At 30.8% G+C, this 18,620-nt stretch overlaps 1 protein-coding gene across 4 annotated transcripts in view; it reads right to left on the bottom strand.

The window, feature by feature from the left end:
• The window catches only part of LOC115884074, an 81,173-nt gene that overhangs the window by 9,991 nt on the left and 52,562 nt on the right, over positions 1-18,620 (bottom strand). For all 4 annotated transcript variants that reach the window (XM_030902533.1, XM_030902535.1, XM_030902534.1 and 1 more), the window contains exons 3-4: positions 13,197-13,348; positions 5,135-5,373 (exon numbers count right to left, since the gene is read on the bottom strand). In XM_030902533.1, the coding sequence (XP_030758393.1) occupies positions 5,135-5,373; positions 13,197-13,348 (391 nt within the window). The remainder of the gene's footprint in view (positions 1-5,134; positions 5,374-13,196; positions 13,349-18,620) is intronic.

Genomic DNA, 18,620 nt, shown 5'->3' with positions numbered 1-18,620 from the left:
GAAAGCTTATCAATATTGTAACGATGAAAAGATTAAATATTTAAAAAAAAACAGAGCCGGACTTGAAATTAGTTTAAATAAATTGTGTTCAAATGTCAAAACAAAAAAAAATATTAAGTGTGGCATGTCATTGTACTCAGGAGACTGAGTTCTTTCAAAATCTGAAATAAAAAATGAGGTCCGTAATTAAAAAAATTAAGTTAGCCTTTGTATCTCAAAAATTATCAACTAATTTGAAAATATAAAAATACTATCAGATAGCCCTAATAAAGTGGCTATGAGAATGTGTAATTAGTTTTTTGATTTTCTAAAATGTAACGACAGGAAAAAATAGAATTGATTTTCAAAAAAATCAGTTTTTTCCAAAAAACTCAGCAATCTTTGAAATTTTTAAAAATTTTTTGTTGGCGTCTTGGTGGACACCCCAAAGCGCAACTTTGTCTCAATTTAACCATGTTCGTATCTATTACGGTTAACGAGATACCAATGCTCGTACCTCGAATTTGTAGTATGTATACTGTACTGCATCGAAAAAAAACATCTTCCAGTTAGCTTGGAAATGACGATCAATGACATTCTCCATATAATTCAACATATAAAATGACAGCGAACTTCATATCATAGCCATCGCTGACCTCGTCTTTTTTTCGATCATATTGTATTAATTACATATTTTTCGTTTTTAACAGTTGTGTTCCTATTTTTCACTGCTTGTGAATTAAATTTTATTTTTAATTTTGTTATAAATAAATATAATTCTATTAAACAATCCTTGTTTGTACCCAACATTACAAATAAAAAAACTCCTATACATTAAATAAAATAAAGTATATGATAGGTAGGTATATATTTTAAATTCTATAAATAGGTATAATTTTATAAAATTAGTTATTACATGTAAGTTAATCATTTTATAGACTTGGTGCATTTTCCGCCGGTGCCGTGAAGAATATCGTAAACAACCGGCATATACAAATACTCGGGTTTAAATTAATATATACCTAATTATATATAAAATTATTATATAATTATCCTAACGGTGTTAGGAAGTATAATTTGTAAAAATTCTAAAAAGAAAAAGTAAATATTTTGGTATCTTCAGAAGGTCTAACTTGTATTATAATTTATTATAATAAAACTTTTTAAATGAGTTCAACTACGGTAGCTAGCATAGTTTTACACAGATTTTGCTAGCTGAGACATAACTGGGGCTATTCCGGTTATAACAATTTTTTTTAAAGTACATAATTATAATTTTAGAAGATATTCATAAAAAAAATTAAGCACTACTTGATTAAAGCCAGTATACCATTAACATTACAAATTATAATTTATCCTCTTATAGTATATGCCTATTTAATTTTTTGATTATGGAATAGGCACTTTGTTTACTCACTTGCTTCGTCGAACTGTTTGAATCCATTTTTGCTTTTGATCAAATCGGTGTGAGAAGTTGTGAAGCTATACAATGTTGTTTCGGGAGAATTGAATGCCCGGGAAAGTTGAGTTATTGAATGTTATTGCACCCAACAACTACGTAAATACGCCCTCCTTTACGTGTTAACATTTTTTCGGCAATTTTATTAACATTTGGAATTGTCACAACACAAAGCGATGCCGAGTTCGGGTTGGTTTTCACTTAATTTTTACTCGTACTTGTGTGTTTTATAGTTTCAATAACTGCACTATTAAAAACTAAAATACTTAAATATTATGGCCACGATTTTAATTTTATTTCAATGCTATCAACATCGGAACTGCGTGAAATACAGAGCCGAAAGCTTCTGATTTCTGCCGTATAGAGCGCTGCGGTCGGAATTTTTAAAATCAACTGAAATGCACCAAGCCTATACCCTATTTATATCAGAATCATTATATGACAAGTATGTATATAATATTTTAAAAAGAAGTTAATTAGAATTATATTATATTTTGTAATCATTATTCTTTAACTGCGCCTATTAGCAGAATACAATATGAGGTATAATAAAAGTTTTCACACTTACATACATGCTTTATTTAGTGAGCTCAATTTCTCTTTACACCAATATAAATATCACAATATATAGATAGGTACACAACAATAATGATAAATAGATAAAGAACACTGTACTTATAGTAGTTCCAGTTAACGAAAACATTTTCTCTAAATATTACAATAAACTTTTTGAGACCACATATTAACAGTTCTGGGGAGAATGATAGACAGATGCTCATATTCATTAAATTAAAAAATGCATTTGGTCCTCTATCAAAACTAAATCTAAATGTATGTATTTACGAGTATAGTTTCAATCATACATCACAAAAATGGAATAAAATATTCTTTGTTAGAACAGTACTAAAATTTTCAACATTTTTTTAGCTATTGGAACCAACAATACATAAAATTATAATTAATTGTTATCTCTAGATATTACAATTGTATTTTGAGACCACAAATGAATAGTTTTTAAGAGAATGATAGACTCATATTCTTATTAATTAAATTACCAAATCTTAAAAGCATTTTTTCCCTTTCTAAAATAATTTTAAATGTATGTATTTGCAGTTTCAGTCATACTTTACTACAATGAAGAAATATTTTTTTTGTCAGAGCAATGTGTTATACGTATTTTCCAACAGTTATAGCTATTATGGAACCATAAAATTTTGATTACTTGTATACAAAACCAAGGTTCTTAGTAAACTGTATTTTCCATTCAGGAGGACAATTCGAAAAGCAGCAAATCTTTGACAAAAAATAGAACATCTCAAATGAAGGGCCCAGGGTTCCACATGATAAACGCCATTTTACTAATTTTACAGGAGAGTACTGGACTGGAAATTGGGGAGTACTGGAGTACTGGACGTATTCTATATTTCTACTACCATCATAGGATTTAACAGCTTATTGCCCTGCAGAGTTTATATATACATTTTGTAGGGACCACTTACACCTACTATAATAATGTAAAATTCTAATATTAAGAAATTGACGCTTATCAAGTGTTTCCCCTGAACCCTTCAGATAGTATTGGGGTATTGCAAACATTGTTTTCCCAGATGTGTATTTGAGACCATTGTGAGAATTTTTTTGTCCAAAGTCAGAATTACTGAAGTAATTTTAATTACTCAAAGTAATTTTAAAACTTTGAAACACTGATATCTTAAAAACTGCAAGTACGATTTAAAATTGTGTTAAAAGACTATAATCAGAGAAAGCAACGAACTTTTTAAATGACGACACAAGGCGGGTTTGCATTAAAAGAACAGTAGAAAGCAATCTTCTGAGGTTTGAGGGAGGACGAGTCAAACTGTACCTCTTTATTGTTTTCCCCCTCGTTCCTCTCCTTTATATTCGTTTGAGATATCCCCGGTAGTACTTTATGTGTAAGAGATATTCTGGATTGAAAATAAAAGAATTTCGGACTTCCTTGTCTTTATTTATTTTTTTGATTAACACAACGTTTCAGTCATAAAAATTAATGACCGTTATCAAGTGTAAACTAAACTAATTCCTAAAACAACTGAGCTTTTTGTACTACTGAAAAGTTGGGTGCAGTCAACCGCGAGGTTGTCAATTTAGAATGCCTGCATTGAAGCGTTTTATCAGTGGTTGCCATATCGTAGATATTTCGGTACTCGGGTTGGCTAAAATGTTATTATTGTTTGCTATAAACAATTTACGCTTTTTCCAATGAAGTTCCCTGTGGAGAATCCCACCTTCCGATCACTTAATGATAGGCGCACACTGACCAGAGCCGCACACGCCGCATCGACCGAAGAAAAATATTGTTTACGTTTATTTCAATGAAGATGCGCACACTAGCCAGAGCCGCACGAATCGCATCGACGAAAATGCGGCCAGCATTGTTGGGCCAGAATGATTTTCGGTAAATGCGGCTAGTGCTGCTGACGTCACACGCAATTCCTTCCACTCTACGTAGGTAGCCGAAGAGGAGATTAGAGGTATGCGCACACTGACCAGCGCCAGCGCCGCACTCGCCGCACTCTCCGCACGCGCCGCACGCGCCGCTCGAGCGCACTTTTTTTTCTTGTCGCGCACACTGACCCGTACCGAACGCGCCGCACGCGCCGAATTACTTGCTATTTTGTTTCTTTCTACCCCTACTATACCAACTTTACCAATCGAATTTCTCATCAGTCGCTTCTGGGGTCCTGTCTGCGGTAATAAGCGTGTTTTTTTAATATTTCTCGACAATGAATGACAACGAACAAGAAATAATTATGAGCTCCTTGCTAATAGGAGAAGAAGAAATCACGAGAAAGAATCGAAAGTTATAGGTTCACAATATTTGTAAATATCCACATTTCCATATTTAATTGAGCATGAACTAAATTTTTTTTAATATTTAAATATGAGCCATGAAAAATTTGCGAACTTTCTTAGCATATTGATTTTCTAATCTCCTCTTCCGCTACCTACGCAGAGTGGAAGGAATTGCGTGTGACGCCAGCAGCACTAGCCGCACTCGAAAATCATTCTAGCCCAACAATGCTGGCCGCATTTTCGTCGAAGCGATTCGTGCGGCTTTGGCTAGTGTGCGCACCTTCATTGAAAGAAACATAAACAATATTTTTTTTCGGTCCATGCGGCGCGTGCGGCTCTGGTCAGTGTGCGCTTACCTTTAGAGGACATTTAATCTCTCCAATATACGACTTACCGAATTCAGAAGGTACCTGGTAGATACACTCTTTCTCTTGTTTCAGTGAGTCCGGCCTTGTATTTCCTTCTGATCGAAACGTTATGTTAATCAAAATAAATAAAGATGATGGAAGTCCGAAATTCTTTTATTTTTAATACTGAATTATTGTCTACCGAATTAAAAAAAACATATTCTGGATTGCTCTTGACTTTTTAAACGTCCACCCTATACATTTTTCAGTAACTACAGAATTAGAATTATTGGAGGTAAAATAGATTGGCCAATGATAAAGTATATTCCTACGTTTAAAAGTGGAAGTTATATAGTTATCTTTATTTAACTAACATCGTCGATTAGAATCCTTATAATACATTACTTACGTTTATTTAATATAGTCTATTAACTTACATAAAATTGCAAAGATCACATACACACGAACCATAGCGACAAATAATGAAAACCAAAAGCTAGTAGGTAGAACTTACTTTGTCGCTCAAAAGTTTTTCGTGAGTTTCACTCTCGGTACCATCCGTTTCACTCACGGTTTTACTATCACTAACCGGTTCGGAGATAAATGGTACCGCTCCATTGATATAATCCGAACCGAGGTTCTTGGAGTTCTGCTTCGGCCATTTCAGTCTTCTGGGTTGATCCACCACTATTTGTGGTTCTGGATCCTTCTTCCTTTCTGGCAAAGGGTCGATTGTTACAATCGCACGCCCAGCTGAAAGAAAGAATTGAAACTATAATATTTGTACTCAATAAATACATTTAAAAATATGATTCTAAAAATTTTCTAATTTAATAAGCGAAGCAACATAGAAGAAGAAGAAGAAGAAGAAGAAGAAGAAGAAGAAGAAGAAGAAGAAGAAGAAGAAGAAGAAGAAGAAGAAGAAGAAGAAGAAGAAGAAGAAGAAGAAGAAGAAGAAGAAGAAGAAGAAGAAGAAGAAGAAGAAGAAGAAGAAGAAGAAGAAGAAGAAGAAGAAGAAGAAGAAGAAGAAGAAGAAGAAGAAGAAGAAGAAGAAGAAGAAGAAGAAGAAGAAGAAGAAGAAGAAGAAGAAGAAGAAGAAGAAGAAGAAGAAGAAGAAGAAACATCTACATAACCATTTACAATTATTATTATTGTAAAGTATACCCAAATAATAGATATTTCAAATTAGCAGATAATAATGATATGAGTTATCGGAAAAATTTTTGTCTCTTACAATAATATGTAAGTACGAAAATATATAATATTGAGTACGAAATGTTTGAAGTATGCCTGCGTATATATTCGTAAATGTATAACATACCAAGCACCTGGTTTGTGATATACGATATTTCTGTAAACCTGTCTAAAACAATGATTTATAGCTGACGATAACATATGAAATAAATCAAACAAGTTTGTAAATTTAAAAATACAAGCTAGTCTATACTACCCGACTAAACTTACGCAATGTCTTAAAATTTGTTGATATACCGTATTATAAAAAAGGGCGTCAAAGACTGCAGGTGAATGACAATTGATGATAATTTTGGCGAGGTCAATTTCTAGACGTCATTTACAAAAAATACAGCTTGTCAAATATTAACACTAATTATAGAAAGATTAAAAAAAGGTAGAATATTTCCGGAGAAAAATCTATTTCCAAAAAAAAATTTCTTGAATTTTAATCAACAACAATTAAAAATGACTTTTACTCAATATAAAAATAAATTACAACCTATTTAAGGCCATCTGGCAGTAAGAGCTATTGTCCCCAGCCGTTCTTGATGCCGTTTTTTTATCGTATGGTATAATATTTTGAAAGAATATGAATTATTACTTTATATACTATTTTTATAAAAAAAAATAACACAAAAATTATCTTGCTTTTACTTCCCAAGAATATTGTTAGATAGAGCAGTGTATCTACTTAGTTTTTCAAAGGAAATTTATAACATGTGATAATACAAAATAATTCAAAAAGTCTGTAAAGTAAGTATACCTCAATTAATCCAGTTGGTTAGGATAAAAATAAGAAAAATAAATTAAATATTAACTTGCTAATGTAGTACCTAGTATATACCGGGTGCGTCTCAAAAGTGGCTCGCCTCTTTTCACCAAACCAAACTATAACTTTAATATTTTTTTATATAAAAAAACGAGATTTGGTACGTTAGTATATAACATAACTTTGGATTGATTGATGTATTCTATTGTTCCTGATCACTTTAGGAAGTGAGGAAATGACTACAAATTTTGATTTTTAAATGGCACCATCGGTATTTTTTTTTACTTCATTCGATAGAAAATCACGCTCTGTGAATAGAATGATATATCATATAACTTTTGACATATTCGCTTAAAAAACATAGTGTTTTAAGTTTCAATCAAGAGTGTGGTAAAAACAATAATTTTTAATGAAGGAGCCTTGGAAAAATATCTTTGATCGTCTAATGTTTTTAGTGTCTTGTCTTGGCTGGTTAAAATATATCCGAATTTGAAAAACGCATTTTTTACGAATAATTTGCTATCACACACTTAGTATTTCGTGTTAAATTGTCGTTACGAACCGCATGTTACAATTTCAAATAAACCATCTGCCAATATGTCATTCTATTCAGAGTATTCAGAGTGTTATTTTATTTTCTATCGGATAAATTAAAAAAATACCGAAGTGCCATTTAAAAATCAAAAGTTGTAGTCATTTCAGGTTAAACAGGAAGTGACCAGGAACAATGGAATATGTCAATCAATCCTAATTTATATCATATACTAACATACCAAGTGAGTCACTTTTGAGCCCGTACCTTGTATTAATAGGAAAGTACAAATATTAGCACAAACTCAATTTACTGCGTATAAAGCTCTGAGTATTTTATCTAAATGATTTTAGAATTATTTAATTTAACTTAGATTAGATTTTACTTTGGAAATTATCAAAATTTAACATTGAAGTATACAGTAAGTATGTCCCCGGAGCGGGCCCGGAGTATCTTTACAAGAGGAATAACTTTTGTGTTATTGACATTTTGAAAAAAATGCATTCTTCATAAAAAAAATTGCTTGTTCTAAAATGGTTAATCCCATTTATACGTTTCCAAGTTTCAATACCGGTTTCAATACCAACAAAAAGAAGACATGAAATTATTGTTGAAGTTCTAAAAATCCAAAAGATGTTTCTATTATACAGGGTGAGTCTTAAATAAATGCAAATATTTTCAGGGATGATAGATCTCGATAAAAAAACATACTTTCCCTTTACATTTTTTCCAATAAGTTCAAAATAACCGAGATATTGCACTAATATCAACTAAAATTTAAAAAAAAAAATTTCTCTTAAATTTCAAGAACCACTGCACTGGACCTTTCTTTGGGTTTCTTTCTTCAAAATTTAATTTACTAGAACTCAAAAAGTAAGAAAATTAAGTTAACTTTTATCCACAAATTGTTAGTGGTCGGTTAGCCGTAATGTAATAAAAAGATCTGTCAGGCATAAATTAACTATGACACATTATTTTATAGCTATTTATGTAACTAGTACCTAAAATGATGTTTTTTAGGACGAATCATTACTGTTTGCGGACGAGGCGTTAGCCGAGTCCGAAATAGTAGATGAGTCCTAAAAAACATAATTTAGGTACGTGTTACATACACTATTTTTTGTCATACGCTTTTTACAGTTTTTTAGAACGCATATTTGCAAATTTTCCATATTTGAAATTATAATGTTTGAAAAAGTTGGCTTATAAATTCATATCTTAGTAACGAGTTTGTTTATTTCATCGCATTTTGACATGTCATTCGAAATTTGTCACAAAATCACACAAATTCATCAACAATTTTAAAATGTTCCAAAATCCCGAACATATTGCTAATAAGGCCAAAGAAATCGTGTTGGATTTACTTCCTGTGAAGTCTCGTGCCATTTACCAGAAAGAATATGATGTTTTTAATGAATGGAAAGACAAAAATGGCGTATTCGTTGTAAATGAAGATGTATTGCTAAATTATTTCCACGAAAAAGTAAGTACCTAGGTACCTATTTAAAGAGGCTTTTAAATTAAAATATTCTTAAATTACAGTCACAAACATTCAAACCATCGTCAATTTGGTCGAAATATTCCATGCTGAGAGCAGTGTTAAGTGTTAAAGAAGATATTTATATTGACAAATTTCCAAAACTTATTGCTTTTTGAAGAGGAATTCGGTTGGTTACGAGCCTAAAAAGTCTAAGGTTTTGTCCATAAAAGAGATCGGTGATTTTTGGCCACGGCTAGTGATGAAACTTATTTACTTACTAAGGTAAGTTTGCGATAATGATTTTTAAAATATATAGATGGTTTCTTATTCCATTGTATTTGATTTTTAGGTAGCTCTTGTCATTGGCCTTTGTGGAGCATGTAGAAGAGAAGAATTGTACTCTCTACGAGTGCAAGACATCATAGAAAAAGACAACAGCTGCCTTTTAGTTACCCTTGCGGATACAAAAACTAATATCAAAAGAGTGTTTCCGGTGGTGAACGAAGGGAACGTTGTCAATCCAGTTGAGTTGTATAGAAAATATGCTTGTCTTAGGCCAAAAAATGTACCACATGATTATGTCTTCATCTCTTATCGTAAAGGAAAATGCACCGTGCAACGAGTCGGCATTCATTCATTTGGGAAGATGCCATCGATTGTAGCAGCATTTTTAAAGTTGTCGAACCCAAACGAATATACAGGTCATTGTTTCCGACGTAGTTCTGCTACTCTTGCTGCAGATGCAGATGTGGATTTTACATCGCTGAAACGCCTAGGAGGTTGGAGGTAAAAATTTTAATATTTTCCGATCTTGTTCTAAACAACAATAATTATTTAGGTCGTCCACAGTGGCCGAAGGTTACATAGAAGAATCTATTGAGAAAAAGAAGAAAGTTTGCAAACTGCTAATGGGGGAAAAGAAAATCGCGACCACTTCCACGGATGTATTACCAAGTACATCATCGTTCGCATTTACTCCACCTCATCAGAAAGTAAATTTACCTGCCAATGGAGGAGTCGTTTCGATTGCAGATGCAAGTTTTCAAAATGCACAAAATTGTTCATTTCATTTTTATTTTTCCAAATAACTTAGCTTTTGATATTGTTAGTATTTAATAATTTAAAAATCAAATACAATGGAATAAGAAACCATCTATATATTTTAAAAATCATTATCGCAAACTTACCTTAGTAAGTAAATAAGTTTCATCACTAGCCGTGGCCAAAAAATCACCGATCTCTTTTATGGACAAAACCTTAGACTTTTTAGGCTCGTAACCAACCGAATTCCTCTTCAAAAAAGCAAAAGTTTTGGAAATTTGTCAATATAAATATCTTCTTTAACACTTAACACTGCTCTCAGCATGGAATATTTCGACCAAATTGACGATGGTTTGAATGTTTGTGACTGTAATTTAAGAATATTTTAATTTAAAAGCCTCTTTTAAATAGGTACCTAGGTACTTACTTTAAACAAATAACTTAGCTTTTGATATTGTTAGTATTTAATAATTTAATTATAAATATATGTATAATTTTATGTGATTTTGTGACAAATTTCGAATGACAAAATAAAACAACCAAATAACGAATTTAGACATTTTAGTCCATAAAGGTTGCCATGACGACCTTTACGGCCTAGGCCGAAAAAGAAACATTTTACGGACTGAAATGAGTCCGTAAAATAGCTGTTTTTGGGAGCGTATGACAAAAAATCTATTTTTAGGATGTCTTTTAGTTATAATGAAAACTGTAATCAGAAAACTATAAAACGAGGAGTGTCTCTCTATTGGAATTACATGTACATTTTTTGGAAGTCGCTGGCAGTCATTGTCAGTCTTACGGCAAGCGGATTATACATGGCAGTCATAGGTAGTCTTCTTCGTAGTCTTGGCACTCATAATTATCATCAAGCATATTTAAAAATAAAGTTATACAATATTTGTTAAATAGAAACCACGCTGTATGATTATATGCATTATATGTATGTTTTTCTCTGCTGCTTACTACTGTATTAATCTATAAAAATATAATCAATTTGTAAATTTCATAATTTACAAATTGTTTAATTTTACAAATTTCAATTTGTTATTTTCTTTTTGTTTAGTATAATAATATAATCAATTTGTATAGGGTGGTCGAAATTGGTCTGTTTTAACAGGGAAAACCTCTTTTCTGACTAGATAGAGCAAAACCGACATAGATGTCATGGGCTCGATTTCTGAGATACGAATGATGGCGTAAACCACCTGTTGATATTTTCACTGCTGACTGAGATACGGGGTCTTTTTTAATTTTTAACCATTTGGAAAATTGCCATAACTTTTGTATTTCGCGGAATAATAAAATACTGTAAAAACGTTCTTAAGGCACTTTTTTAAGCACAATCCAGTGGCATAGTCAGTTTTTTCTATACTTACTTTTTTTGTCAGAAATAATAAAAAATATAATTTTTTAAATGGAAATCATAGTTGGCTATGAACATAAAAAAATGCTGGCGTTTAACCCTTTTCAACGATATAAAGTTATGTGTATTTATTTCTAAAGATGAGAGAAATATTACGTGTGTTTTTTATCTTTGTGTCGAAGCGGGCCTTGATTTTGTGTTGACCTATAGTTGCTTAATTATTTTTTATCACAATTTAATATTCTATATTATCATTTATCTGCATAATTAAAGAATTTTGAAAAGGTAAATCAACATTCTATAGTAGTACCTATTACCATTTACAATTGAAACGCCAGGGTTACAACTGCACTATTGAATGGAGAATTTAGAGAGAATTGGATTGGAAAAAAGGGCCTCATATCTTGGCCCCCATATCTAGGCCCTCTAGGTTCTGTAATTTAACTCCTTTCAACTTTTTTATGGGGGAAATTAAAAGACCTTATCTATAAGGGAAGAACCACTGGGACGAGAGAAGAATTGCAGAAGATATTATATAGGCAAGCTTTTGGACTTATTACACTAGTTCGCCTAATAAATCGTTGTGCGTAAACATCTTTGATGATTTTTTTTAGAAACCTATATTCGCCACACAAAAAATACGTTTTTTTAGTTTTGTTCTTTGTTTATTGTTTCGATTTTAATTATAATTACTAATACTAATATAGAAAGTTAATTTACCTTTCCAAAAGTCTTTAATTATGCAGATAAATAATAATATTGAATATTAAATTGTGATAAAAAATAATTAGGCACATAGGTCAACACAAAATCAAGGCCCGCTTCGATATAGAGATAAAAAATCTAATATTTCTCTCATTCTTAGAAATAGATACCCCTAACTTTATATTATTGAAAAGGGTTAAATGCCAGCATTTTTTTAAGTTCACAGCCAACTATGATTTCCATTTAAAAAATTATATTTTTCATTATTTGTGACAAAAAGAGCAAACATAGGAAAAAACTGACTATGCCACTGGATTGTGCTTAAAAAAGTGCCTTAAGAACGTTTTTACAGAATTTTATTATTCCGTAAAATAAAAAAGTTATGAACAATTTTCAAAATGGTAAAAAATTCAAGTGGTAGAATACTCTCTAGCTAAACTTGTCCCAATATCATTCGTTTCAATTTTTGAAATAAGTGAATAAAGACGTATACCACCTCTAAAAATATTTCCACTCATTTAAGACTCACCCTGTATAGTTAGATAAGTAATTTATATAAGTTTAATTAACGTCATATTCTTTGCTGTTTTAAAATGTCAAAGAAGCACAAAATTTAGAGTTTTAATGCTATGGAAAGGGTAATAATAGTTATCGGAAAATGTGATAATTTAACAGCAAAAAATATGACGTTAATCAAAATGAATAATAACTACCTATCAAAGAATAGAATCGAAATTATATTACCATAAAAAAAATGTCTATACCTATGTTGCGGATTCATCTCCAAAAAAATTCTATATGGATATTTAGCCACTGCAAGAAAACCTACAAAATGAAATAGTTATTTTTTGTAAACACCGCTGCGTTAATCCAATGGTAATTATATTACCATAGAAACGCCGTTGGATTTTTAGGACTTTCGAAAAAGGAAAAAATCCCACAACATCCAGAACAAGCAAACATTTTTATGAAGAATGCATTTTTCTCAAAATGTCAATACCGAAAAAGTTTTTCCTCTTGTAAGAACAATCCAGGGACATACTGTATATACAAAATATGCTGGTTTAAATCAAATAAAAATATATAGGGATATTTTATACTTTTACTTAAAATAAGCAAATTTGCAGCTACTTGACTAACCCAAAATGCCAGAAGTAGTAATGCCCTTAACACAATCAGACTTGTATGAAATTAAGATTCTAAATAACTTTAAATCAATAGGTTCTTTTAAGAACTAATTTATTTGAGCCTACATTATAAATTTTATTTCTTTACATATTTTATTCTAGCACACAACGATGTTTTAAATAATTTTACGTATCCCTCCCCTTAAGCTTTCTTGGACTGTGCAAAAATAGACAAAACACGTAATTCAATAAAGCAACAAAAATTCAATATCACAACTGCATTTTAACTGCTTTCCCTTTTTATTACTTTATTATCTTACCTATCACAGATACGCTATCGTAGAAAGCCATGTTGTCAAACATGTTGTTGTTTTTTTCGTTTGACTTTTTTACGGGCTCTTCGTACGTAGCTATACTTTCGTCGAAGCAGAATTTTTCTTCGATTAGGTTCCAGTAACATGTTTCTAGGCAGCTGAAAAGAAAAAGAAACATTTTCTATTACAATTTTTCATAAATACAGGGTGGCTCATTCGCCTCGGTTGATTATACGAAAACGGAAAGATTTAGAAACAAAATATTTTATGGGTATGTGTAGAGAGACAATGTACATAATTTAAAATTATTTTGAAATGTACAGGTTGTGTCAGAACTAAGATCCATACCAAAATTATATTTTTTCTTATGGAACACCCGGTATTTTCTTTCATTTTTGGATTCTTGGACATAACATAAGGCATTTATTATAAGGGTTTAATATGTCTAAAAGCTTTGGTTTTTGAGATATTTAAAGATATTTAAATATGCATGCTATAGTAAAAATTAATATATAAATTAATAATATAAAAATATTAAATCATTATCAAATGTAATTTATTGTGCTGTCTGCACTAACTTCGTTGTAGTACCTACTCGTGTTCCCGAAATGTATTTTTTTTTTTAATTTTAAACTGGTTCGAATGAGGCAAATGTATAACGTTTAGAAAATACAATTTGACATTGACAAAATTATAAGTTGACTTGAGGTACGTTGGAATTTACCTGGTTTTGCATTGTTACCTGTTTTGGTAACAATTGTACACTTTTAATTTAAAAATAGATGCGGTCTTTCTTAAATTACTTAAAATCGGCTTGTCCAAAATTGTTCAAATTTGGCATGTGTATTCAGCATACGCAGACGTTTAAAAAACCTAGTTACAACTTTACTGTAAAATTAATAGGGGAGTCAATATTTGGACAGCTCAAAATTTACATGGGATTTCCTTCATCAATAGCTAACCTGAATGGTAAAAGTTTCGAACAAAAATATATAGGTATTTTAATGTGTACAAAAAGGAATTATTGTACTTTAAGTGTAGATTTTTGAAAATCTCATAAAATTTTAATGACATTTATATACAGAGTGAGTTTTCAACGGTATTCTGTATGGGTATCTTGGGAATTACTGGAGCTGGAGAGTTGGTCAAATGGGGAAAGAATTGGAGTTTTCTGAGGAAGAACATAATTTATCGCTTACTAGATATTTGAAAAAAAAAACAAATTTTGGCGATTCTAAAAATTCTCCCAAATTGCATTATAATCTATTTTAGACAAAAAAAACTGGATAAAAGTTGTAGAAAATCATATCCTTAATGAGACTGTGGCGTCCGTTTTTTCTAAAACTTGTCATTTTTGACATATGCCACAAACGTATGTTTTTTATTAAATGGAAACTATAGTTGGCCATGGTTTCATAACAAGTGTAATTTTTAAAGCTTTCCAGCAATATAAGCGATAATATGTTTTTCAAGTCTTATATTTTTTGACTGGTTTCATTTAGTTGGCATGGTAATCTTATTATTCTATTATCATTTATAACTTGTAAAAAGACAGACTATTTTATTAAACTGTTCCTTAAAATTTACATTAAACAAATTAAAACTTAAAAAACTAATATCACTACGTGCACTTATTTAAGAAATGTTAAAAAATCCGCCATTGTTTTGGATATATAAAATACATCATTTTTAAACTGAACTACAAGCTTTTCTCACAGAGCGGCGGTCGACATTTATTAGTAAACTTCTCCCCTATCGTCTCTTCGAGTGAATTCATAAGCTCTCCTTGTTGTTGTAAACCTTGTTGTTAAGCGCACCGCATAAAAAAATCTAAAACGGATAGGTTAGGTGACCGAGGAGGTCAACGCAATTAGTCCACCTCTTTCTATCCCTGGGTTTGCATAATTATGATAAAATAATTTGAACATTTATATATTTATGAGGGGGGCCTCATATTTTTAATTGAAATCTTGTTGTCTAAAATAGATTATAATGGAATAATTAGAGAGCATTTTTAAAATAGCCGAAATTTGGTTTTTAGAAATATCCGATGCCACCAAGTTTTTCAAAAATTCGAAAGGTGCATCTGTTTGTCTTCACAAAACTACAATTCTATCCCCATTTAACCGACTCTCTAGCTCTAGTAGTTTCCAAGAGATCCATAGAGAACAACGTAGAAAACTCACCATATTTGAACATAGATATATTTGAAAATTCGTGCCTTTAAAGCATGTCTAATAAGAGAAAAGACGATTTCGAGACAGACAGCATCCTAAAATGACAGGAACAAAGAATGCATCATAAAAAAAATAATTTTAAACATCCGCAACTTAGATAAAACTGCATTAAACGATTTATGGTACAAAAAATACATATCTTCGTCCCATCAAATTACAGTTAACATGACTTCACTGCACAATAACATTCACTAAGAGTTCAATCAACTACAGTAGTGGTTATCCAACCAAACCACATATAATGAGCAAAAAGAAATCCAAACTAGTGGGAGTGGAAAAGCACATGAAAACGTCTCGTTCCAATGCTAACACAAAGGCTGTCAACGCAATTGTGAATGCAGGTGAACAGGCAGACTCTAAACAGCAACATTATAAATTTAAGTGTATATGATATTATAACAATATTACCAACTTAAAGCGGAACTCAAGAACTTGGAAGACTTCATTCGTAACCTGGAATGAGAATTCTCCACTGGTCTAAAACACTCGAAAAAGTTTTTGAGAACTTTTGACCGATTTAAGCAAGAATCCTTGATTTAAGTAATAAAAATTTTCGGATTTTCACAAGGTTTCTAACAGGACACTGGTCTTCTCAACAAACACCTCAGTAGATAGAAGCTTAGAAACACGATTCTATTGGGAAAATGGGGAAACACCTTCTTACTGAGTGCGCCGAGACGACAATCGTTCGTGTCAAAGACTTTGGTACGCCTGACGTCGGAGATGAAGAGCTGGCTTCTGTAGCCCCGTCTCAGATACTGGTTTTTGTCAAAGCCCTGAGACTCTATGCCGGGGAACACACAATAGATCGCGGTGATTAACCTTCCTCCTAAACATTCTACATTCTACAACATTATAAATTTAAGTGTATATGAATATGATATTATAACATTATTACTGTTCAAGTTTTTTTAGTTGCAACCTAGGTGTTTTAAAGCAATTTGTAAAATCAATTTTGAAGAGAAGTCAAAATACTTTAATCTTGAACCAGCACTACAGCTAGGATTGTTGAGAAAAAAAATATAAAAAACTTAATTTTGTTTGCTCTTATTTTGTATAAAAGTATTGTTAAAAAATATATTTATTTAGAGTTATAAACAAAAAAAGAAACGCAAAAATTTCAGAATTTTTTGCAATTTGCCGTCACGAAATTTTGTTAGCAAACATAAAATTCAGTTTCAGCACCCAAAAAACATAAAGAACAAAATAAAAATCGGAACTACCCTAAAACTTCCTCACCAAAAATACAATTTGATTTGTTTTGATAGATTATATAATATTATAATCAAAATTACTTTAAACAATTAACTCTATAACCTGAATCTAAAGTAATTAATATATAGTTTTAAACATACCATTTCCAAGAAAACTGTTGTTTTTCGTATACCTTTGTAGTAGCCATTTTTGTTGTATATTATATTCTATTTAAATATTTAACTTTTCCAAATCAACTGTGAAATTAAGATGACCTCACATTAGATATTAACAATAATTTATAAAAAAATTCGGCCATATCCTAATGATAGTTAACGGAAACTGCAGAATAAAATCATTGATAAATAAATATCTAGACATGTTCTGGATGATCTTCATAATTTGAGAATGAATGTTAATTTAATTATCAGGAAAGGTAAAAAGTGTGAAATTCAGGTACAGAATTCTTATTATGATGTTATATCGATCAGTTTAATATCGTATAGCGGCAAGAAATTGTCTTGATTTGCAAATAAAAACATTTTTAAAAGTTTTGCTGTGATATACAGGGTCTGGCAATAGTGCGTCGGGGATCTGTAGCTCCTAGAATAAAAAACTTGGGAATTTTGTTTAAGTGCAAGCCTAAGGTATGTACTAAAATGTATTTGAGGAAAATATTTTAACTTCTATAGTGTGGCTCAAAAAAGTATGAGTGGATCGTAATGATTTATTTCTAAAATGGAACACCCAGTATATTATTGCATTTTTGGCTTCCTTTCAGATCACTTTACATAACCCTAAAATACGGGTAAATATATTTCATTAGTTTTAAAGATATTAATAAATAAATAAAAAACATATATTTTTCAGCCTTTCTTAAAAAAATTATTAAAAATACCTGTCCTGAAATCAAAACTATATTAGGTATTTACTTTAGATAGTCTGTAATTACTTTGCTATAAATATTGTAATCGTAAACCATACAGGATGTTCAAAATTCTACGCCAAACTTTTTAAAATATAAAGTAATTTTGCTTCGTTTTTTTAAATGGAACCTGTATATTATTTTTTTAATAGACGGAGAATTAATAACTCAACATTTTTTGTATTTAGAGTATTTCAAATTTTTTATTAGTTTCAAGATATTCCTGGTTTTATATTTCATATGGCATTTTCTACAGTAAATGTTTATCAAAACCATCCCTATGATTTTTCTCGCGTATTTTACCGTTGAAAGAGCCATATGAAATAATACTGCGTGTATCTGCGCAACAATTAAAAATTTTGAAATACTTGAAATACAAAAAATGTTCCTTTCTTAACTCTCCATCTAAAAGAAAAATAATATACAGGGTGTCCCATTAAAAAAAACAAATAAAAATTATTTTATATTTTAGAAAGTTCGGCGTAGAATTTTGAACACCCTGTATGATTTAAGATTACGAAATGTATAACAAAGTAAGTATACAGGGTGGTCCGAACTGTATTCTGGAAACTTCTGCAGCAAATTCCTCAGATTAAAATAAGTAAAAAAGTTCTTATAAATGTATTTTGTAAAATGCATAGTTTCGGAGATACAGGGTGTAGAAGTTTCATTTTTATTTCGATTTTTGCCAAATAATTTATGAAGTAACGTCAATATTTGGATCAAAATTGGTGTCTGGGAGTTTTTTGACATGAGAAATTTGATTTTTATGTCAATATGACTCGTACTTGTAGAGGGCACAACCTACATATTTTATAACTGGCTTGAAAAGTAATAATTTTTCGTCCATACCTGTAGAAAACTACAGACTAAAAAATATACATTTACGATTTTTTTACATAAAAAAGGTCTCTTGGTAAAAATCGCTACGAGTAATGGTTCTCAAGATATTTGGAATTAAAATTATCAATACCTGCCACCATTGACATAAATTAAATATATTGACTAAATAGTATTATACTGAAATCATAAATTTGAAACTTTTTGTGCCAAAAGTTCAACAGAAACTGTTTA

Source organism: Sitophilus oryzae, unplaced genomic scaffold (assembly GCF_002938485.1).
Source record: "Sitophilus oryzae breed Bouriz unplaced genomic scaffold, Soryzae_2.0 scaffold_2014_pilon_pilon, whole genome shotgun sequence".
Classification (NCBI taxonomy): domain Eukaryota; kingdom Metazoa; phylum Arthropoda; class Insecta; order Coleoptera; family Curculionidae; genus Sitophilus; species Sitophilus oryzae.
This window is presented reverse-complemented; position numbering and strand designations above follow the sequence as displayed.